The sequence below is a fragment of the Hemitrygon akajei genome, chromosome 24 (genome assembly GCF_048418815.1).
Source record: "Hemitrygon akajei chromosome 24, sHemAka1.3, whole genome shotgun sequence".
NCBI lineage: Eukaryota > Metazoa > Chordata > Chondrichthyes > Myliobatiformes > Dasyatidae > Hemitrygon > Hemitrygon akajei.
Window position 1 is genome coordinate 31,130,375 of NC_133147.1, and position 22,494 is coordinate 31,152,868.

Below are 22,494 nucleotides of genomic sequence, written 5' to 3' on the forward strand. Positions count from 1 at the left end.
ATGGTTGGTGGGTTTGTTCTGGCAGTGTGAAGATGGTTGGTGGGTTTGTTCTGACAGTGTGGGGATGGTATGTGGGTTTGTTCTGACAGTGTGGAGATGGTTTGTGGGTTTGTTCTGACAGTGTGGGGATGGTATGTGGTTTGTTCTGACAGTGTTGAGATGGTATGTGGTTTGTTCTGACAGTGTGGGGATGGTTGGTGGGTTTGTTCTGACAGTGTGGAGATGGTTTGTGGGTTTGTTCTGGCAGTGTGGAGATGGTTGGTGGGTTTGTTCTGACAGTGTGCGGATGGTTGGTGGGTTTGTTCTGACAGTTTGGGGATGGTTGGTGGGTTTGTTCTGACAGTGTGGGGATGGTATGTGGTTTGTTCTGACAGTGTGGGGATGGTTTGTGGGTTCTGACAGTGTGGGGATGGTTTGTGGGTTTGTTCTGACAGTGTGGAGATGGTATGTGGTTTGTTCTGACAGTGTGGGGATGGTTTGTGGGTTTGTTCTGACAGTGTGGGGATGGTATGTGGTTTGTTCTGACAGTGTGGGGATGGTTGGTGGGTTTGTTCTGGCAGTGTGGAGATGGTTGGTGGTTTGTTCTGACAGTGTGGGGATGGTTGGTGGGTTTCTTCTGACAGTGTGGAGATGGTTGGTGGGTTTGTACTGACAGTGTGGGGATGGTTGATGGGTTTGTTCTGACAGTGTGGGGATGGTTTGTTCTGACTGTGTGGTGATGGTTTGTGGTTTGTTCTGACAGTGTGGAGATGTTTGGTGGGTTTGTTCTGACAGTGTGGGAATGGTTGGTGGGTTTGTTCTGACAGTGGGGGGATGGTTTGTGGTTTGTTCTGACAGTGTGGAGTTTGTTGGTGTGTTTGTTCTGACAGTGTGGGGATGGTTGGTGGGTTTGTTCTGACAGTGTGAAGATGGTTGGTGGGTTTGTTCTGACAGTGTGGGGATGGTATGTGGGTTTGTTCTGACAGTGTGGGGATGGTATGTGGTTTGTTCTGACAGTGTGGGGATGGTTGGTGGGTTTGTTCTGACAGTGTGAAGATGGTTGGTGGGTTTGTTCTGACAGTGTGGGGATGGTATGTGGGTTTGTTCTGACAGTGTGGGGATGGTTTGTGGGTTTGTTCTGACAGTGTGGGGATGGTTGGTGGGTTTGTACTGACAGTGTGGGGATGGTTGATGGGTTTGTTTTGACAGTGTTGAGATGGTTGGTGGGTTTGTTCTGACAGTGTCGGGATGGTTGGTGGTTTGTTCTGACAGTGTGGGGATGGTTTGTGGGTTTGTTCTGACAGTGTGGGGATGGTATGTGGTTTATTCTGACAGTGTGGAGATGGTTGGTCGGTTTGTTCTGACAGTGTGGAGATGGTTTGTGGGTTTGTTCTGACAGTGTGGGGATGGTTTGTGGGTTTGTTCTGACAGTGTGGGGATGGTATGTGGGTTTGTTCTGACAGTGTGGGGATGGTTTGTGGGTTTGTTCTGACAGTGTGGGGATGATTTGTGGGTTTGTTCTGACAGTGTTGGGATGGTATGTGGGTTTGTTCTGACAGTGTGGAGATGGTTTGTGGGTTTGTTCTGACAGTGTGGGGATGGTATGTGATTTGTTCTGACAGTGTGGAGATGGTTGGTGGTTTTGTTCTGACAGTGTGGAGATGATTGGTGGGTTTGTTCTGACAGTGTGGAGATGGTTTGTGGGTTTGTTCTGACAGTGTGGGGATGGTATGTGGGTTTGTTCTGACAGTGTGGAGATGGTATGTGGTTTGTTCTGACAGTGTGGGGATGGTTTGTGGGTTTGTTCTGACAGTGTGAAGATGGTTGGTGGGTTTGTTCTGACAGTGTGGGGATGGTATGTGGGTTTGTTCTGACAGTGTGGAGATGGTTTGTGGGTTTGTTCTGACAGTGTGGGGATGGTATGTGGTTTGTTCTGACAGTGTGGTGATGGTATGTGGTTTGTTCTGACAGTGTGGGGATGGTTGGTGGGTTTGTTCTGACAGTGTGGAGATGGTTGGTGGGTTTGTTCTGGCTGTGTGGAGATGGTTTGTGGGTTTGTTCTGACAGTGTGGGGATGGTTGGTGGGTTTGTTCTGACTGTGGGGATGGTATATGGGTTTGTTCTGACAGTGTGCGGATGGTTGGTGGGTTTGTTCTGACAGTGTGGGGATGGTTGGTGGGTTTGTTCTGACAGTGTGGGGATGGTATGTGGTTTGTTCTGACAGTGTGGGGATGGTTTGTGGGTTCTGACAGTGTGGGGATGGTTTGTGGGTTTGTTCTGACAGTGTGGAGATGGTATGTGGTTTGTTCTGACAGTGTGGGGATGGTTTGTGGGTTTGTTCTGACAGTGTGGGGATGGTATGTGGTTTGTTCTGACAGTGTGGGGATGGTTGGTGGGTTTGTTCTGGCAGTGTGGAGATGGTTGGTGGTTTGTTCTGACAGTGTGGGGATGGTTGGTGGGTTTCTTCTGACAGTGTGGAGATGGTTGGTGGGTTTGTACTGACAGTGTGGGGATGGTTGATGGGTTTGTTTTGACAGTGTGGAGATGGTTGGTGGGTTTGTTCTGACAGTGTGAAGATGGTTGGTGGGTTTGTTCTGACAGTGTGGGGATGGTATGTGGGTTTGTTCTGACAGTGTGGGGATGGTTTGTTCTGACTGTGTGGTGATGGTTTGTGGTTTGTTCTGACAGTGTGGAGATGTTTGGTGGGTTTGTTCTGACAGTGTGGGAATGGTTGGTGGGTTTGTTCTGACAGTGGGGGGATGGTTTGTGGTTTGTTCTGACAGTGTGGAGTTTGTTGGTGTGTTTGTTCTGACAGTGTGGGGATGGTTGGTGGGTTTGTTCTGACAGTGTGAAGATGGTTGGTGGGTTTGTTCTGACAGTGTGGGGATGGTATGTGGGTTTGTTCTGACAGTGTGGGGATGGTATGTGGTTTGTTCTGACAGTGTGGGGATGGTTGGTGGGTTTGTTCTGACAGTGTGGGGATGGTTGGTGGGTTTGTTCTGACAGTGTGAAGATGGTTGGTGGGTTTGTTCTGACAGTGTGGGGATGGTATGTGGGTTTGTTCTGACAGTGTGGGGATGGTTTGTGGGTTTGTTCTGACAGTGTGGGGATGGTTGGTGGGTTTGTACTGACAGTGTGGGGATGGTTGGTGGGTTTGTTTTGACAGTGTTGAGATGGTTGGTGGGTTTGTTCTGACAGTGTCGGGATGGTTGGTGGTTTGTTCTGACAGTGTGGGGATGGTTTGTGGGTTTGTTCTGACAGTGTGGGGATGGTATGTGGTTTGTTCTGACAGTGTGGAGATGGTTGGTCGGTTTGTTCTGACAGTGTGGAGATAGTTGGTGGGTTTGTTCTGACAGTGTGGGGATGGTTGATGGGTTTGTTTTGACAGTGTGGAGATGGTTGGTGGGTTTGTTCTGACCGTGTGGGGATGGTTTGTGGGTTTGTTCTGACAGTGTTGAGATGGTTGGTGGGTTTGTTCTGACAGTGTCGGGATGGTTGGTGGTTTGTTCTGACAGTGTGGGGATGGTTTGTGGGTTTGTTCTGACAGTGTGGGGATGGTATGTGGTTTGTTCTGACAGTGTGGAGATGGTTGGTCGGTTTGTTCTGACAGTGTGGAGATGGTTGGTGGGTTTGTTCTGACAGTGTGGGGATGGTTTGTGGGTTTGTTCTGACAGTGTGGGGATGGTTTGTGGGTTTTTTCTGACAGTGTGGGGATGGTATGTGGGTTTGTTCTGACAGTGTGGGGATGGTTTGTGGGTTTGTTCTGACTGTGTGGGATGATTTGTGGGTTTGTTCTGACAGTGTTGGGATGGTATGTGGGTTTGTTCTGACAGTGTGGAGATGGTTTGTGGGTTTGTTCTGACAGTGTGGGGATGGTATGTGGTTTGTTCTGACAGTGTGGAGATGGTTGGTGGTTTTGTTCTGACAGTGTGGAGATGGTTTGTGGGTTTGTTCTGACAGTGTGGGGATGGTGTGTGTGTTTGTTCTGACAGTGTGGAGATAGTTTGTGGGTTTGTTCTGACAGTGTGGGGATGGTATGTGATTTGTTCTGACAGTGTGGAGATGGTTGGTGGTTTTGTTCTGACAGTGTGGAGATGGTTGGTGGGTTTGTTCTGACAGTGTGGAGATGGTTTGTGGGTTTGTTCTGACAGTGTGGGGATGGTATGTGGGTTTGTTCTGACAGTGTGGAGATGGTTGGTGGTTTTGTTCTGACAGTGTGGAGATGGTTGGTGGGTTTGTTCTGACAGTGTGGAGATGGTTGGTGGGTTTGTTCTGACAGTGTGGGGATGGTATGTGGGTTTGTTCTGACAGTGTGGAGATTGTTGGTGGGTTTGTTCTGACAGTGTGGGGATGGTATGTGGTTTGTTCTGACAGTGTGGAGATTTTTGGTTGGTTTGTTTTGACAGTGTGGGGATGGTATGTGGTTTGTTCTGACAGTGTGGAGATTGTTGGTGGGTTTGTTCTGACAGTGTGGAGTTTGTTGGTGGGTTTGTTCTGACATTGTGGAGATTGTTTGTGGTTTGTTCTGACAGTGTGGGGATGGTTGGTGGGTTTGTTCTGACAGTGTGAAGATGGTTGGTGGGTTTGTTCTGACAGTGTGGGGATGGTATGTGGGTTTGTTCTGACAGTGTGGGGATGGTTTGTTCTGACTGTGTGGTGATGGTTTGTGGTTTGTTCTGACAGTGTGGAGATGTTTGGTGGGTTTGTTCTGACAGTGTGTGGATGGTTGGTGGGTTTGTTCTGACAGTGGGGGGATGGTTTGTGGTTTGTTCTGACAGTGTGGAGTTTGTTGGTGTGTTTGTTCTGACAGTGTTGGGATGGTTGGTGGGTTTGTTCTGACAGTATGAAGATGGTTGGTGGGTTTGTTCTGACAGTGTGGGGATGGTATGTGGGTTTGTTCTGACAGTGTGGGGATGGTTTGTTCTGACAGTGTGGGGATGGTATGTGGTTTGTTCTGACAGTGTGGGGATGGTTGGTGGGTTTGTTCTGACAGTGTGGGGATGGTTGGTGGGTTTGTTCTGACAGTGTGAAGATGGTTGGTGGGTTTGTTCTGACAGTGTGGGGATGGTTTGTGGGTTCTGACAGTGTGGGGATGGTTTGTGGGTTTGTTCTGACAGTGTGGGTATGGTTTGTGGGTTTGTTCTGACAGTGTGGGGATGGTATGTGGTTTGTTCTGACAGTGTGGGGATGGTTCGTGGGTTTGTTCTGGCAGTGTGGAGATGGTTGGTGGGTTTGTTCTGACAGTGTGGGGATGGTTGGTGGGTTTGTTCTGTCAGTGTGGAGATGGTTGGTGGGTTTGTACTGACCGTGTGGGGATGTTTTGTGGGTTTGTTCTGACAGTGTGGAGATGGTTGGTGGGTTTGTTCTGACAGTGTGGGGATGGTTGGTGGTTTGTTCTGACAGTGTGGGGATGGTATGTGGTTTGTTCTGACAGTGTGGAGATGGTTTGTGGTTTGTTCTGACAGTGTGGAGATGGTTGGTGGGTTTGTTCTGACAGTGTGGGGATGGTATGTGGGTTTGTTCTGACAGTGGGGATGGTTTGTGGGTTTGTTCTGACAGTGTGGGGATGGTATGTGGGTTTGTTCTGACAGTGTGGAGATGCTTGGTGGGTTTGTTCGAACTGTGTGGGGATGGTATGTGGTTTGTTCTGACAGTGTGGAGATGGTTGGTGGGTTTGTTCTGACAGTGTGGAGATGGTTGGCGGGTTTGTTCTGACAGTGTGGAGATGGTTTGTGGGTTTGTTCTGACAGTGTGGGGATGGTATGTGGGTTTGTTCTGACAGTGTGGAGATTGTTGGTGGGTTTGTTCTGACAGTGTGGAGATTGTTGGTGGGTTTGTTCTGACAGTGTGGGGATGGTTGGTGGTTTGTTCTGACAGTGTGGAGATGGTATGTGGTTTGTTCTGACAGTGTGGGGATGGTTTGTGGGTTTGTTCTGACAGTGTGGGGATGGTATGTGGTTTGTTCTGACAGTGTGGGGATGGTTTGTGGGTTTGTTCTGACAGTGTGGGGATGGTTTGTGGGTTTGTTCTGACAGTGTGGGAATGGTTTGTGGGTTTGTTCTGACAGTGTGGGGATGGTTGGTGGGTATGTTCTGACAGTGTGGAGATGGTTGGTGGGTTTGTTCTGACAGTGTGTGGATGGTTGGTGGGTTTGTTCTGACAGTGCGGGGATGGTTGATGGGTTTGTTCTGACAGTGTGGAGATGGTTGGTGGGTTTGTTCTGACAGTGTGGGGATGGTTTGTGGGTTTGTTCTGACAGTGTGGGGATGGTATGTGGTTTGTTTTGACAGTGTGGAGATTGTTGGTGGGTTTGTTCTGACAGTGTGGGGATGGTATGTGGTTTGTTCTGACAGTGTGGGGATGTTTTGTGGGTTTGTTCTGACAGTGTGGGGAAGGTTGGTGGGTTTGTTCTAACAGTGTGGGGATGGTTTGTGGGTATGTTCTGACAGTGTGGGGATGGTTGATGGGTTTGTTCTGACAGTGTGGAGATTGTTGGTGGGTTTGTTCTGAAAGTGTGGAGTTTGTTGGTGGGTTTGTTCTGACAGTGTAGAGATGGTTTGTGGTTTGTTCTGACAGTGTGGGGATGGTTGGTGGGTTTGTTCTGACAGTGTGAAGATGGTTGGTGGGTTTGTTCTGACAGGTTGGGGATGGTATGTGGGTTAGTTCTGACAGTGTGGGTATGGTTTGTTCTGACAGTGTGGGGATGGTTTGTGGTTTGTTCTGACAGTGTGGAGATGGTTGGTGCGTTTGTTCTGACAGTGTGGGGATGGTTGGTGGGTTTGTTCTGACAGTGTGGAGATGGTTTGTGGTTTGTTCTGACAGTGGGGATGGTTGGTGGGTTTGTTCTGACAGTGTGAAGATGGTTGGTGGGTTTGTTCTGACAGTGTGGGGATGGTATGTGGGTTTGTTCTGACAGTGTGGGGATGGTTTGTTCTGACAGTGTGGGGATGGTATGTGGTTTGTTCTGACAGTGTGGGGATGGTTGGTGGGTTTGTTCTGGCAGTGTGAAGATGGTTGGTGGGTTTGTTCTGACAGTGTGGGGATGGTATGTGGGTTTGTTCTGACAGTGTGGAGATGGTTTGTGGGTTTGTTCTGACAGTGTGGGGATGGTATGTGGTTTGTTCTGACAGTGTTGAGATGGTATGTGGTTTGTTCTGACAGTGTGGGGATGGTTGGTGGGTTTGTTCTGACAGTGTGGAGATGGTTTGTGGGTTTGTTCTGGCAGTGTGGAGATGGTTGGTGGGTTTGTTCTGACAGTGTGGGGATGGTTTGTGGGTTTGTTCTGACAGTGTGGGGATGGTTGGTGGGTTTGTTCTGACAGTGTGAAGATGGTTGGTGGGTTTGTTCTGACAGTGTGGGGATGGTATGTGGGTTTGTTCTGACAGTGTGGAGATGGTTTGTGGGTTTGTTCTGACAGTGTGGGGATGGTATGTGGTTTGTTCTGACAGTGTGGTGATGGTATGTGGTTTGTTCTGACAGTGTGGGGATGGTTTGTGGGTTCTGACAGTGTGGGGATGGTTTGTGGGTTTGTTCTGACAGTGTGGAGATGGTATGTGGTTTGTTCTGACAGTGTGGGGATGGTTTGTGGGTTTGTTCTGACAGTGTGGGGATGGTATGTGGTTTGTTCTGACAGTGTGGGGATGGTTGGTGGGTTTGTTCTGGCAGTGTGGAGATGGTTGGTGGTTTATTCTGACAGTGTGGGGATGGTTGGTGGGTTTCTTCTGACAGTGTGGAGATGGTTGGTGGGTTTGTACTGACAGTGTGGGGATGGTTGATGGGTTTGTTCTGACAGTGTGGGGATGGTTTGTTCTGACTGTGTGGTGATGGTTTGTGGTTTGTTCTGACAGTGTGGAGATGTTTGGTGGGTTTGTTCTGTCAGTGTGGGAATGGTTGGTGGGTTTGTTCTGACAGTGGGGGGATGGTTTGTGGTTTGTTCTGACAGTGTGGAGTTTGTTGGTGTGTTTGTTCTGACAGTGTGGGGATGGTTGGTGGGTTTGTTCTGACAGTGTGAAGATGGTTGGTGGGTTTGTTCTGACAGTGTGGGGATGGTATGTGGGTTTGTTCTGACAGTGTGGGGATGGTATGTGGTTTGTTCTGACAGTGTGGGGATGGTTGGTGGGTTTGTTCTGACAGTGTGGGGATGGTTGGTGGGTTTGTTCTGACAGTGTGAAGATGGTTGGTGGGTTTGTTCTGACAGTGTGGGGATGGTATGTGGGTTTGTTCTGACAGTGTGGGGATGGTTTGTGGGTTTGTTCTGACAGTGTGGGGATGGTTGGTGGGTTTGTACTGACAGTGTGGGGATGGTTGATGGGTTTGTTTTGACAGTGTTGAGATGGTTGGTGGGTTTGTTCTGACAGTGTCGGGATGGTTGGTGGTTTGTTCTGACAGTGTGGGGATGGTTTGTGGGTTTGTTCTGACAGTGTGGGGATGGTATGTGGTTTATTCTGACAGTGTGGAGATGGTTGGTCGGTTTGTTCTGACAGTGTGGAGATGGTTTGTGGGTTTGTTCTGACAGTGTGGGGATGGTTTGTGGGTTTGTTCTGACAGTGTGGGGATGGTATGTGGGTTTGTTCTGACAGTGTGGGGATGGTTTGTGGGTTTGTTCTGACAGTGTGGGGATGATTTGTGGGTTTGTTCTGACAGTGTTGGGATGGTATGTGGGTTTGTTCTGACAGTGTGGAGATGGTTTGTGGGTTTGTTCTGACAGTGTGGGGATGGTATGTGATTTGTTCTGACAGTGTGGAGATGGTTGGTGGTTTTGTTCTGACAGTGTGGAGATGATTGGTGGGTTTGTTCTGACAGTGTGGAGATGGTTTGTGGGTTTGTTCTGACAGTGTGGGGATGGTATGTGGGTTTGTTCTGACAGTGTGGAGATGGTATGTGGTTTGTTCTGACAGTGTGGGGATGGTTTGTGGGTTTGTTCTGACAGTGTGAAGATGGTTGGTGGGTTTGTTCTGACAGTGTGGGGATGGTATGTGGGTTTGTTCTGACAGTGTGGAGATGGTTTGTGGGTTTGTTCTGACAGTGTGGGGATGGTATGTGGTTTGTTCTGACAGTGTGGTGATGGTATGTGGTTTGTTCTGACAGTGTGGGGATGGTTGGTGGGTTTGTTCTGACAGTGTGGAGATGGTTGGTGGGTTTGTTCTGGCTGTGTGGAGATGGTTTGTGGGTTTGTTCTGACAGTGTGGGGATGGTTGGTGGGTTTGTTCTGACTGTGGGGATGGTATGTGGGTTTGTTCTGACAGTGTGCGGATGGTTGGTGGGTTTGTTCTGACAGTGTGGGGATGGTTGGTGGGTTTGTTCTGACAGTGTGGGGATGGTATGTGGTTTGTTCTGACAGTGTGGGGATGGTTTGTGGGTTCTGACAGTGTGGGGATGGTTTGTGGGTTTGTTCTGACAGTGTGGAGATGGTATGTGGTTTGTTCTGACAGTGTGGGGATGGTTTGTGGGTTTGTTCTGACAGTGTGGGGATGGTATGTGGTTTGTTCTGACAGTGTGGGGATGGTTGGTGGGTTTGTTCTGGCAGTGTGGAGATGGTTGGTGGTTTGTTCTGACAGTGTGGGGATGGTTGGTGGGTTTCTTCTGACAGTGTGGAGATGGTTGGTGGGTTTGTACTGACAGTGTGGGGATGGTTGATGGGTTTGTTTTGACAGTGTGGAGATGGTTGGTGGGTTTGTTCTGACAGTGTGAAGATGGTTGGTGGGTTTGTTCTGACAGTGTGGGGATGGTATGTGGGTTTGTTCTGACAGTGTGGGGATGGTTTGTTCTGACTGTGTGGTGATGGTTTGTGGTTTGTTCTGACAGTGTGGAGATGTTTGGTGGGTTTGTTCTGACAGTGTGGGAATGGTTGGTGGGTTTGTTCTGACAGTGGGGGGATGGTTTGTGGTTTGTTCTGACAGTGTGGAGTTTGTTGGTGTGTTTGTTCTGACAGTGTGGGGATGGTTGCTGGGTTTGTTCTGACAGTGTGAAGATGGTTGGTGGGTTTGTTCTGACAGTGTGGGGATGGTATGTGGGTTTGTTCTGACAGTGTGGGGATGGTATGTGGTTTGTTCTGACAGTGTGGGGATGGTTGGTGGGTTTGTTCTGACAGTGTGGGGATGGTTGGTGGGTTTGTTCTGACAGTGTGAAGATGGTTGGTGGGTTTGTTCTGACAGTGTGGGGATGGTATGTGGGTTTGTTCTGACAGTGTGGGGATGGTTTGTGGGTTTGTTCTGACAGTGTGGGGATGGTTGGTGGGTTTGTACTGACAGTGTGGGGATGGTTGGTGGGTTTGTTTTGACAGTGTTGAGATGGTTGGTGGGTTTGTTCTGACAGTGTCGGGATGGTTGGTGGTTTGTTCTGACAGTGTGGGGATGGTTTGTGGGTTTGTTCTGACAGTGTGGGGATGGTATGTGGTTTATTCTGACAGTGTGGAGATGGTTGGTCGGTTTGTTCTGACAGTGTGGAGATGGTTTGTGGGTTTGTTCTGACAGTGTGGGGATGGTTTGTGGGTTTGTTCTGACAGTGTGGGGATGGTATGTGGGTTTGTTCTGACAGTGTGGGGATGGTTTGTGGGTTTGTTCTGACAGTGTGGGGATGATTTGTGGGTTTGTTCTGACAGTGTTGGGATGGTATGTTGGTTTGTTCTGACAGTGTGGAGATGGTTTGTGGGTTTGTTCTGACAGTGTGGGGATGGTATGTGGGTTTGTTCTGACAGTGTGGAGATTGTTGGTGGGTTTGTTCTGACAGTGTGGGGATGGTTGGTGGTTTGTTCTGTCAGTGTGGAGATGGTATGTGGTTTGTTCTGACAGTGTGGGGATGGTTTGTGGGTTTGTTCTGACAGTGTGGGGATGGTATGTGGTTTGTTCTGACAGTGTGGGGATGGTTTGTGGGTTTGTTCTGACAGTGTGGGGATGGTTGGTGGGTATGTTCTGACAGTGTGGAGATGGTTTGTGGGTTTGTTCTGAATGTGTGGGGATGGTTGGTGTGTTTGTTCTGACAGTGTGGTGTTGGTTGGTGGGTTTGTTCTGACAGTGTGGGGATGGTTGATGGGTTTGTTCTGACAGTGTGGAGATGGTTGGTGGGTTTGTTCTGACAGTGTGGGGATGGTTTGTGGGTTTGTTCTGACAGTGTGGGGATGGTATGTGGTTTGTTCTGACAGTGTGGAGATTTTTGGTTGGTTTGTTTTGACAGTGTGGGGATGGTATGTGGTTTGTTCTGACAGTGTGGAGATTGTTGGTGGGTTTGTTCTGACAGTGTGGGGATGGTTTGTTCTGACAGTGTGGGGATGGTATGTGGTTTGTTCTGACAGTGTGGGGATGTTTTGTGGGTTTGTTCTGACAGTGTGGGGATGGTTGGTGGGTTTGTTCTGACAGTGTGGAGATGGTTTGTGGGTTTGTTCTGACAGTGTGGGGATGGTTTGTGGATTTGTTCTGACAGTGTGGAGATTGTTGGTGGGTTTGTTCTGACAGTGTGGAGTTTGTTGGTGGGTTTGTTCTGACAGTGTGGAGATTGTTTGTGGTTTGTTCTGACAGTGTGGGGATGGTTGGTGGGTTTGTTCTGACAGTGTGAAGATGGTTGGTGGGTTTGTTCTGACAGTGTGGGGATGGTATGTGGGTTTGTTCTGACAGTGTGGGGATGGTTTGTTCTGACTGTGTGGTGATGGTTTGTGGTTTGTTCTGACAGTGTGGAGATGTTTGGTGGGTTTGTTCTGACAGTGTGGGGATGGTTGGTGGGTTTGTTCTGACAGTGGGGGGATGGTTTGTGGTTTGTTCTGACAGTGTGGAGTTTGTTGGTGTGTTTGTTCTGACAGTGTGGGGATGGTTGGTGGGTTTGTTCTGACAGTGTGAAGATGGTTGGTGGGTTTGTTCTGACAGTGTGGGGTTGGTATGTGGGTTTGTTCTGACAGTGTGGGGATGGTTTGTTCTGACAGTGTGGGGATGGTATGTGGTTTGTTCTGACAGTGTGGGGATGGTTGGTGGGTTTGTTCTGACAGTGTGTGGATGGTTGGTGGGTTTGTTCTGACAGTGTGAAGATGGTTGGTGGGTTTGTTCTGACAGTGTGGGGATGGTATGTGGGTTTGTTCTGACAGTGTGGGGATGGTTTGTGGGTTTGTTCTGAGAGTGTGGGGATGGTTGGTGGGTTTGTTCTGACAGTGTGGGGATGGTTTGTGGGTTTGTTCTGACAGTGTGGGGATGGTATGTGGGTTTGTTCTGACAGTGTGGAGATGGTTTGTGGTTTGTTCTGACAGTGTGGGGATGGTTGGTGGGTTTGTTCTGACAGTGTGAAGATGGTTGGTGGGTTTGTTCTGACAGTGTGGGGATGGTATGTGGGTTTGTTCTGACAGTGTGGAGATGGTTTGTGGGTTTGTTCTGACAGTGTGGGGATGGTTTGTGGGTTCTGACAGTGTGGGGATGGTTTGTGGGTTTGTTCTGACAGTGTGGGGATGGTTTGTGGGTTTGTTCTGACAGTGTGGGGATGGTATGTGGTTTGTTCTGACAGTGTGGGGATGGTTGGTGGGTTTGTTCTGGCAGTGTGGAGATGGTTGGTGGGTTTGTTCTGACAGTGTGGGGATGGTTGGTGGGTTTGTTCTGACAGTGTGGAGATGGTTGGTGGGTTTGTACTGACAGTGTGGGGATGGTTGATGGGTTTGTTCTGACAGTGTGGAGATGGTTGATGGGCTTGTTCTGACAGTGTGGAGATTGTTGGTGGGTTTGTTCTGACCGTGTGGGGATGTTTTGTGGGTTTGTTCTGACAGTGTGGAGATGGTTGGTGGGTTTGTTCTGACAGTGTGGGGATGGTTGGTGGTTTGTTCTGACAGTGTGGGGATGGTATGTGGTTTGTTCTGACAGTGTGGAGATGGTTTGTGGTTTGTTCTGACAGTGTGGAGATGGTTGGTGGGTTTGTTCTGACAGTGTGGGGATGTTTTGTGGGTTTGTTCTGACAGTGTGGAGATGGTTGGTGGGTTTGTTCTGACAGTGTGGGGATGGTTGGTGGTTTGTTCTGACAGTGTGGGGATGGTATGTGGTTTGTTCTGACAGTGTGGAGATGGTTTGTGGTTTGTTCTGACAGTGTGGAGATGGTTGGTGGGTTTGTTCTGACAGTGTGGGGATGGTATGTGGGTTTGTTCTGACAGTGGGGATGGTTTGTGGGTTTGTTCTGACAGTGTGGGAATGGTATGTGGGTTTGTTCTGACAGTGTGGAGATGGTTGGTGGGTTTGTTCTGACTGTGTGGGGATGGTATGCGGTTTGTTCTGACAGTGTGGAGATGGTTGGCGGGTTTGTTCTGACAGTGTGGAGATGGTTTGTGGGTTTGTTCTGACAGTGTGGGGATGGTATGTGGGTTTGTTCTGACAGTGTGGAGTTTGTTGGTGGGTTTGTTCTGACAGTGTGGAGATTGTTGGTGGGTTTGTTCTGACAGTGTGGGGATGGTTGGTGGTTTGTTCTGACAGTGTGGAGATGGTATGTGGTTTGTTCTGACAGTGTGGGGATGGTTTGTGGGTTTGTTCTGACAGTGTGGGGATGGTATGTGGTTTGTTCTGACAGTGTGGGGATGGTTTGTGGGTTTGTTCTGACAGTGTGGGGATGGTTTGTGGGTTTGTTCTGATAGTGTGGGAATGGTTTGTGGGTTTGTTCTGACAGTGTGGGGATGGTTGGTGGGTATGTTCTGACAGTGTGGAGATGGTTGGTGGGTTTGTTCTGACAGTGTGGGGATGGTTGATGGGTTTGTTCTGACAGTGTGGAGATGGTTGGTGGGTTTGTTCTGACAGTGTGGGGATGGTTTGTGGGTTTGTTCTGACAGTGTGGGGAAGGTATGTGGTTTGTTTTGACAGTGTGGAGATTGTTGGTGGGTTTGTTCTGACAGTGTGGGGATGGTATGTGGTTTGTTCTGACAGTGTGGGGATGTTTTGTGGGTTTGTTCTGACAGTGTGGGGATGGTTGGTGGGTTTGTTCTGACAGTGTGGGGATGGTTTGTGGGTTTGTTCTGACAGTGTGGGGATGGTTGGTGGGTTTGTTCTGACAGTGTGTAGATTGTTGGTGGGTTGTTCTGACAGTGTGGAGTTTGTTGGTGGGTTTGTTCTGACAGTGTAGAGATGGTTTGTGGTTTGTTCTGACAGTGTGGGGATGGTTGGTGGGTTTGTTCTGACAGTGTGAAGATGGTTGGTGGGTTTGTTCTGACAGGTTGGGGATGGTATGTGGGTTAGTTCTGACAGTGTGGGTATGGTTTGTTCTGACAGTGTGGGGATGGTTTGTGGTTTGTTCTGACAGTGTGGAGATGGTTGGTGGGTTTGTTCTGACAGTGTGGGGATGGTTGGTGGGTTTGTTCTGACAGTGTGGAGATGGTTTGTGGTTTGTTCTGACAGTGTGGGGATGGTTGGTGGGTTTGTTCTGACAGTGTGAAGATGGTTGGTGGGTTTGTTCTGACAGTGTGGGGATGGTATGTGGGTTTGTTCTGACAGTGTGGGGATGGTTTGTTCTGACAGTGTGGGGATGGTATGTGGTTTGTTCTGACAGTGTGGGGATGGTTGGTGGGTTTGTTCTGGCAGTGTGAAGATGGTTGGTGGGTTTGTTCTGACAGTGTGGGGATGGTATGTGGGTTTGTTCTGACAGTGTGGAGATGGTTTGTGGGTTTGTTCTGACAGTGTGGGGATGGTATGTGGTTTGTTCTGACAGTGTTGAGATGGTATGTGGTTTGTTCTGACAGTGTGGGGATGGTTGGTGGGTTTGTTCTGACAGTGTGGAGATGGTTGGTGGGTTTGTTCTGGCAGTGTGGAGATGGTTGGTGGGTTTGTTCTGACAGTGTGGGGATGGTTTGTGGGTTTGTTCTGACAGTGTGGGGATGGTTGGTGGGTTTGTTCTGACAGTGTGGGGATGGTATGTGGGTTTGTTCTGACAGTGTGGGGATGGTTGGTGGGTTTGTTCTGACAGTGTGGGGATGGTATGTGGTTTGTTCTGACAGTGTGGGGATGGTTTGTGGGTTCTGACAGTGTGGGGATGGTTTGTGGGTTTGTTCTGACAGTGTGGGGATGGTTTGTGGGTTTGTTCTGACAGTGTGGAGATGGTATGTGGTTTGTTCTGACAGTGTTGGGATGGTTTGTGGGTTTGTTCTGACAGTGTGGGGATGGTATGTGGTTTGTTCTGACAGTGTGGAGATGGTGAGGGGCTGGTTTAGATCATAAGACGTGGGAGCAGAATTAGGCCATTCAGCCCATTGAGCTGGCTCTGCCATTTCACCATGGCTGATCCATTTGCCTCTTAACTCCATTCTTGCTTCTCCCCATAACCTTTGACAACTTGACAAGTCAGAACCTATCAACCTCCACTTCAGATGCACTCAGTGATCTGGCCTATAATTTGCCTGCAGCATCCCTCCCTTCTGAAGAAGTGGAGTTGACATTTACAGTTTTGTAGTCAGTGATTCTTGAAAGGTTATTACCAATGCTACCCCATCTCTTCAGCTGCCTCTTTCAGAAGCCTGTGGTGTACTCTGTCAGATCCTGGTGACCTATCTACCTGCAGACCTCTCAGCTTACCAAGCAGCTCTTCCCCAATAATAGCAACTACACTCACTTCTGCTCCCTGACGCTCTTGAAATTCTGGCGTGCTGCTAGTGTCTTCCACAGTGAAGGCTGATGCAAAATACTTTCTAAGTTTGTCTACCATTTTTGTCCCCCATTACTGCCTCTCCAACATCATTTACCAGCAGTCTGATATCCATTCCTCATATATCTGAAAAAACTTTTGGTATTCTTTGATATTATTATTAACTAGCCTCCCGTCATAGTCCAACATCTTTCTCCTTATGGCTTTTTTTTTAGTTGCGCTCTATTGTTTTTCCCACTAAATTTTGTTCTGCTCTCTCTTTTGCTTTAATGTTGTCTTTGACCTCCCTTGTCACCCACAGATGCTTCATCCTCCCTCTGGAATCCTACACCATCCCAACTGACCCCAGAAACTCCAGACATTGCTGTTGTGCCGTCATCCCTGCTGGAGTCCCCTTCTGGTCAACTTTGGCCAGCTCCGCTCTTGTGCCTCTGTCGTTCCCTTTACTCCAGTGCAATACTGATACACCTGACTTGAGCTTCTCCCTCTCAAGTCACAAGGTGAACTCTATCACGCTATGATTACTGCCTCCAAAGAGTTCATTTACCTTGAGTTCCCCAATCAAATCTGGTTCATTACGCAACACCCAATCCAGAATTGCTTTTAACCAATTGACCTCCGGCACTAGCTAGCGGCTCTAAAAAGCCATTGCATAGGCATGTTACAGTTCTCTTTTTGGGATCCACCACTAGCCTGATTTTCCCAGTCTACCTGCCCACATCCTGGCTAGTTTTTGGATGCCATCAGGGTCTTCTTACCCATGCAGTTTCTTAATTCCACCCACAAAAATTCTCTACCATCTGATTCTATGTCAACTCTTCTTAAAGATTTGCTTTCATTTTTTACCAACAAAACCCTTCTGGTCCCCTGCCTTTCGATAGGATGTGTATCCTTGGATTTTGAACTCCCACTATGAACTTTCAGCTATGATTCATTGATGCCTAACTGCATTACAATTCTGTACACTGCATGCATTCAAATATATAACATTCAGTCCTATATTCATCACCCTTTTTGATTTTAGCCTTGTTATGTTTCAACTCATCCCACGGACTGCAATTTTGCCCTATCGTCTACCTGTCCTCACAGTCTTATTACGCCTCCCCAGCAACTCCAGCAAACCTGCCCACTGGATATTGGTCCCCCTTAGGTTCATTTGTAACCTCCTGTTTTTTAACCCAGAAGAGATCCCAATGTTACAGAAATCTGAAACCCTGCCCTTGCACCAATTCCACAGCCACACATTCATCTGCCAAATCATCGTATTCTTGCCCTCAATGGCACGTGGCAGAATAATCCAGAGATTGCTACCCTTGGTCCTGCTTTTCAGCTTTCTGCCTAACTCCCTATTTTCTCTCTTCATGACCTCCTCCCTTTTCCTTCTGTTGTCGTTGGTGCTAATATGTGCCACGACTGCTGGCTGCTCACCCTCCCCCGTTAGAATGTCGTGGACCCGACCCGAGACATCCCTGGTACCTGGAGGGAAAATATCATCCGTGTGCCTCTTTCACGTCCACAGAAACTCCCGCCTGCGCCTGTAACTACAGAATTCCCTATCACTACTGCACTCCTCTTCTCCCCTCTTCAATTCTGAGCCACAGAGCTGGACTCAGTGCCAGAGACATGCTTGCTATGGGCTCCTCCTGGTAGGTCGTTTCCGCCAACAGTACTCAAAACAGTATAATCTCAGTGAGGGGAATGGCCACAGGGGCACTCTGCACTGGCTGTCCATACTCCTTGTTGCTCCTCTCTATCACTTCCTCGTTCTCCCGTTTGAGGCGAAGGTCAGTGAGCTGCAGCTCCAGTTCCTTAACGCAGTCTCTAAGGAGTTGCGTTTTGTGCAGATATAGTTATCGGTGAGACCAGAGGTCTCCCAGACTTCCCACATCTCGCCCAAAGGACACACCACGACTCTAGGCCGATTCTCAGCGCAATGGCTTTGTACAAACAAAATGGGACCCCAGCCTGACTGTTCCAACTCCGGCCCACTTCAACGATGGCCGGCAACCAGGCAAATAATAAAACTCGCTGCAGAAGAGAGTTGTTCTTTTCAAATGTGTCCCACCCTGCCACATGTCACGCTCTGTCACTATTTCAGGTTGGGTTTCTGGAGTCGGGGGTGGGCTGTGTCTGATGTTGGGGGTGGGGGGGGGGGGGGGCTGATGTTCTAGTGGCGTGGAGGTGGAGAGGGTATTTCGTAGACTGACGTCCCTGCTCTCCACAGCCCTGCAGCACTCGGAGAGCGAGCTGACGGCGATGAAGCGGCAAGCAGAGGGCCTGACCAAGGAGTACGATCGGCTGCTGGAGGAGCATTCCCGGCTCCAGGTGGGTCTGAGAAAGGCTGGGATTGCCAGCGGGATTGGGTTGGGAAAGGGGTGGACCAGGCTGGGATTGCCAGCGGGATTGGGTTGGGAAAGGGGTGGACCAGGCTGGGATTGCCAGCGGGATTGGGTTGGGAAAGGGGTGGACCAGGCTGGGATTGCCAGCGGGATTGGGTTGGGAAAGGGGTGGACCAGGCTGGGATTGCCAGCGGGATTGGGTTGGGAAAGGGGTGAACCAGGGTGGGAGTCTGTTTCTCAGTGACCTTATTTAGGAGAGGTGGGAGTGTGAATGGGGTGGGAGGGGGGGGTGTGCAGGTGATCCCAGATTGAGGAGTGATAGCGATGGACATCCTGGGTGGGGGTGTCTGGTGAGATTCCCTAGGGGGAAGGGCAGAGGGGTAATGGGAAGGGAGAAATAGGGATCCCGAAGATGGGTGGGGGGTATCTAGGGGAGATATCTTGGGAGAGGAGTGGGGAGGGGAGGAAACCTGGGGTGAGAGAGAGGGTAGGTGAAGGGAGGAGATTCCCAGCGTCTGTTTCTTGCTGACCCCCTCTCCCTTCCTCTCCCCACGCAGTCGGAGGTGGACAGACCGACCCACAAGAAGGAGGAGTAGACGTGTCTGGTGCTGAGGACCGGTCCCCCAGCCTGATGCTGAGCACTTCTGTACCGGGACCCCCTACCCCTCCCCTCACCTCCCATGCATTTCCGTCCCTCAGCAGGATCCCCTGCCCCACTCACTCCACGTCGCACTAGCCACTGGGATCCGGCCCCTCTTCCCACCTCCCACCTGCAGCCCCTCAGGTGCCTGCGTGCTGTGGGTGGTGGGTCCCATCGGCCGGCCTGAGGGGGTGGGGACCCCTGTCCCTTCCGGCCTCCCACAGCACCTCCCCTCTGTCTGACCACTCTCTCCACCCCTCACCCCCACCCCCATTCCCTCTGCACAGCCTTCTCCCACTCACTCTCTCCTCTCCGTGTGGAGTGGTGTGGTGGTTGAGGGAACTCCAGTCGGGGCGTGTGTGCGACACGAGGATAAACGACTGGGCTTGTAAATGTATGCTGTGTGATATAGCTTACCGCTCACTGGGTGTGAGGCCAGTGTTTACCAGATGCCCACCTTGTCTCTGGGCTGAAGGTCTCAGTTCTTTTGTAATCTCACAGAAAAGGTGTTTACACATCCGCTGTTATGGGAATAATAAATGGTTTTGGACTGTAACGTGGGACTGTCCTGTCTTCATGTTAGATGTCAGGTCCCGTACAGCAACTCACTGTAACGTGGGACTGTCCCGTCTCAGTGTCAGCTCCCGTACAGCATCTCACTGTAACGTGGGTCTGACCCGTCTCAGTGTCAGATGTCAGCTCCCGTACAGCATCTCACTGTAACGTGGGTCTGACCCGTCTCCATGTCAGATGTCAGCTCCCGTACAGCATCTCACTGTAACGTGGGTCTGACCCGTCTTCGTGTCAGCTGTCAGGTCCCGTACAGCATCTCACTGTAACGTGGGACTGTCCCGTCTCCGTGTCAGATGTCAGCTCCCGTACAGCATCTCACTGTAACGTGGGTCTGACCCGTCTCCGTGTCAGATGTCAGGTCCTGTACAGCATCTCACTGTAACATGGGTCTGACCCGTCTCCGTGTCAGATGTCAGGTCCCATACAGCATCTCACTGTAACGTGGGTCTGACCCGTCTCCATGTCAGATGTCAGCTCCCGTACAGCATCTCACTGTAACGTGGGTCTGACCCGTCTTCGTGTCAGCTGTCAGGTCCCGTACAGCATCTCACTGTAACGTGGGACTGTCCCGTCTCCGTGTCAGATGTCAGGTCCTGTACAGCATCTCACTGTAACGTGGGACTGTCCCGTCTCCGTGTCAGATGTCAGGTCCCGTACAGCATCTCACTGTAACGTGGGTCTGACCCGTCTCCGTGTCAGATGTCAGGTCCCATACAGCATCTCACTGTAATGTGGGTCTGACCGGTCTCCGTGTCAGATGTCAGCTCCCGTACAGCATCTCACTGTAACGTGGGACTGTCCTGTCTCCGTGTCAGATGTCAGGTCCTGTACAGCATCTCACTGTATCGTGGGACTGCCCTGTCTCAGTGTCAGCTCCCGTACAGCATCTCACTGTAACGTGGGACTGTCCCGTCTCCGTGTCAGATGTCAGGTCCCATACAGCATCTCACTGTAACGTGGGACTGTCCCGTCTCAGTGTCAGCTCCCGTACAGCATCTCACTGTAACGTGGGTCTGACCCGTCTTCGTGTCAGCTGTCAGGTCCCGTACAGCATCTCACTGTAACGTGGGACTGTCCCGTCTCCGTGTCAGATGTCAGGTCCTGTACAGCATCTCACTGTAACGTGGGACTGTCCCATCTCCGTGTCAGATGTCAGGTCCCGTACAGCATCTCACTGTAACGTGGGTCTGACCCGTCTCCGTGTCAGATGTCAGGTCCCATACAGCATCTCACTGTAATGTGGGTCTGACCCGTCTCCGTGTCAGATGTCAGCTCCCGTACAGCATCTCACTGTAACGTGGGACTGTCCCGTCTCAGTGTCAGCTCCCGTACAGCATCTCTCAAACGTGGGTCTGACCCGTCTCCGTGTCAGATGTCAGGTCCCATACAGCATCACACTGTAACGTGGGACTGTCCTGTCTCCGTGTCAGATGTCAGGTCCCGTACAGCATCTCACTGTAACGTGGGACTGTCCCATCTCAGTGTCAGATGTCAGCTCCCGTACAGCATCTCACTGTAACGTGGGTCTGACCCGTCTCCGTGTCAGATGTCAGGTCCTGTACAGCATCTCACTGTAACGTGGGACTGTCCCGTCTCCGTGTCAGATGTCAGCTCCCGTACAGCATCTCACTGTAACGTGGGACTGTCCCGTCTCCGTGTCAGCTGTCAGGTCCTGTACAGCATCTCACTGTATCGTGGGACTGTCCTGTCTCAGATGTCAGCTGCCGTACAGCATCTCACTGTAACATGGGTCTGACCCGTCTCCGTGTCAGATGTCAGCTCCCGTACAGCATCTCACTGTAACGTGGGTCTGACCCGTCTTCGTGTCAGCTGTCAGGTCCCGTACAACATCTCACTGTAACGTGGGACTGTCCCGTCTCCGTGTCAGATGTCAGCTCCCGTACAGCATCTCACTGTAACGTGGGTCTGACCCGTCTCCGTGTCAGATGTCAGCTCCCGTACAGCATCTCACTGTAACATGGGTCTGACCCGTCTCCGTGTCAGATGTCAGGTCCCATACAGCATCTCACTGTAACGTGGGTCTGACCCGTCTCCGTGTCAGATGTCAGGTCCCATACAGCATCTCACTGTAACGTGGGACTGTCCCGTCTCAGTGTCAGCTCCCGTACAGCATCTCACTGTAACGTGGGTCTGACCCGTCTTCGTGTCAGCTGTCAGGTCCCGTACAGCATCTCACTGTAACGTGGGACTGTCCCGTCTCCGTGTCAGATGTCAGGTCCTGTACAGCATCTCACTGTAACGTGGGACTGTCCCGTCTCCGTGTCAGATGTCAGGTCCCGTACAGCATCTCACTGTAACGTGGGTCTGACCCGTCTCCGTGTCAGATGTCAGGTCCCATACAGCATCTCACTGTAATGTGGGTCTGACCCGTCTCCGTGTCAGATGTCAGCTCCCGTACAGCATCTCACTGTAACGTGGGACTGTCCCGTCTCAGTGTCAGCTCCCGTACAGCATCTGTCAAACGTGGGTCTGACCCGTCTCCGTGTCAGATGTCAGGTCCCATACAGCATCACACTGTAACGTGGGACTGTCCTGTCTCCGTGTCAGATGTCAGGTCTCATACAGCATCTCACTGTAACGTGGGACTGTCCCATCTCCGTGTCAGATGTCAGCTCCCGTACAGCATCTCACTGTAACGTGGGACTGTCCCGTCTCCGTGTCAGATGTCAGGTCTCATACAGCATCTCACTGTAACGTGGGACTGTCCCGTCTCCGTGTCAGATGTCAGCTCCCGTACAGCATCTCACTGTAACGTGGGTCTGACCCGTCTCCGTGTCAGATGTCAGCTCCCATACAGCATCTCACTGTAACGTGGGACTGTCCCGTCTCTGTGTCAGATGTCAGCTCCTGTACAGCATCTCACTGTAACATGGGTCTGTCCCGTCTTCGTGTCAGCTGTCAGGTCCCGTACAGCATCTCACTGTAACGTGGGTCTGACCCGTCATCTTGTCAGATGTCAGGTCCCGTACAGCATCTCACTGTAACATGGGTCTGACCCGTCTCCGTGTCAGATGTCAGCTCCTGTACAGCATCTCACTGTAACGTGGGTCTGACCCGTCTCCGTGTCAGATGTCAGCTCCTGTACAGCATCTCACTGTAACGTGGGACTGTCCCATCTCCGTGTCAGATGTCAGCTCCCATATGGCACCTTCACTGCAGTGCAGGACTGTGTCATTCCCTGTTAGCTGCTGCACGGTACCTTCGCTGTTGTGCAGCACGGGTCCGTCCGGCAGGACACAATCCGGCACCTTCACACAGCACACTGTTTTCCACCACTTGGCCGTGACCATCCTCCCGTGGGAGCTTGCTGTGCATGGATCCCCAGCTCCTGTGAGAGGTCCGCAGGAGGGCTCCGAGTTT

At 50.5% G+C, this 22,494-nt stretch overlaps 1 protein-coding gene across 1 annotated transcript in view; it reads left to right on the top strand.

The window, feature by feature from the left end:
• bcap31 (B cell receptor associated protein 31) overlaps positions 1 to 19,096 on the top strand; it is a 110,768-nt gene extending 91,672 nt beyond the window's left edge. The window contains exons 7-8 of the mRNA XM_073028626.1: positions 17,786 to 17,886; positions 18,458 to 19,096. Of these exons, the coding sequence (XP_072884727.1) occupies positions 17,786 to 17,886; positions 18,458 to 18,496 (140 nt within the window). The 3' untranslated portion in view covers positions 18,497 to 19,096. The remainder of the gene's footprint in view (positions 1 to 17,785; positions 17,887 to 18,457) is intronic.
• Positions 19,097 to 22,494: the final 3,398 nt, after the last annotated feature.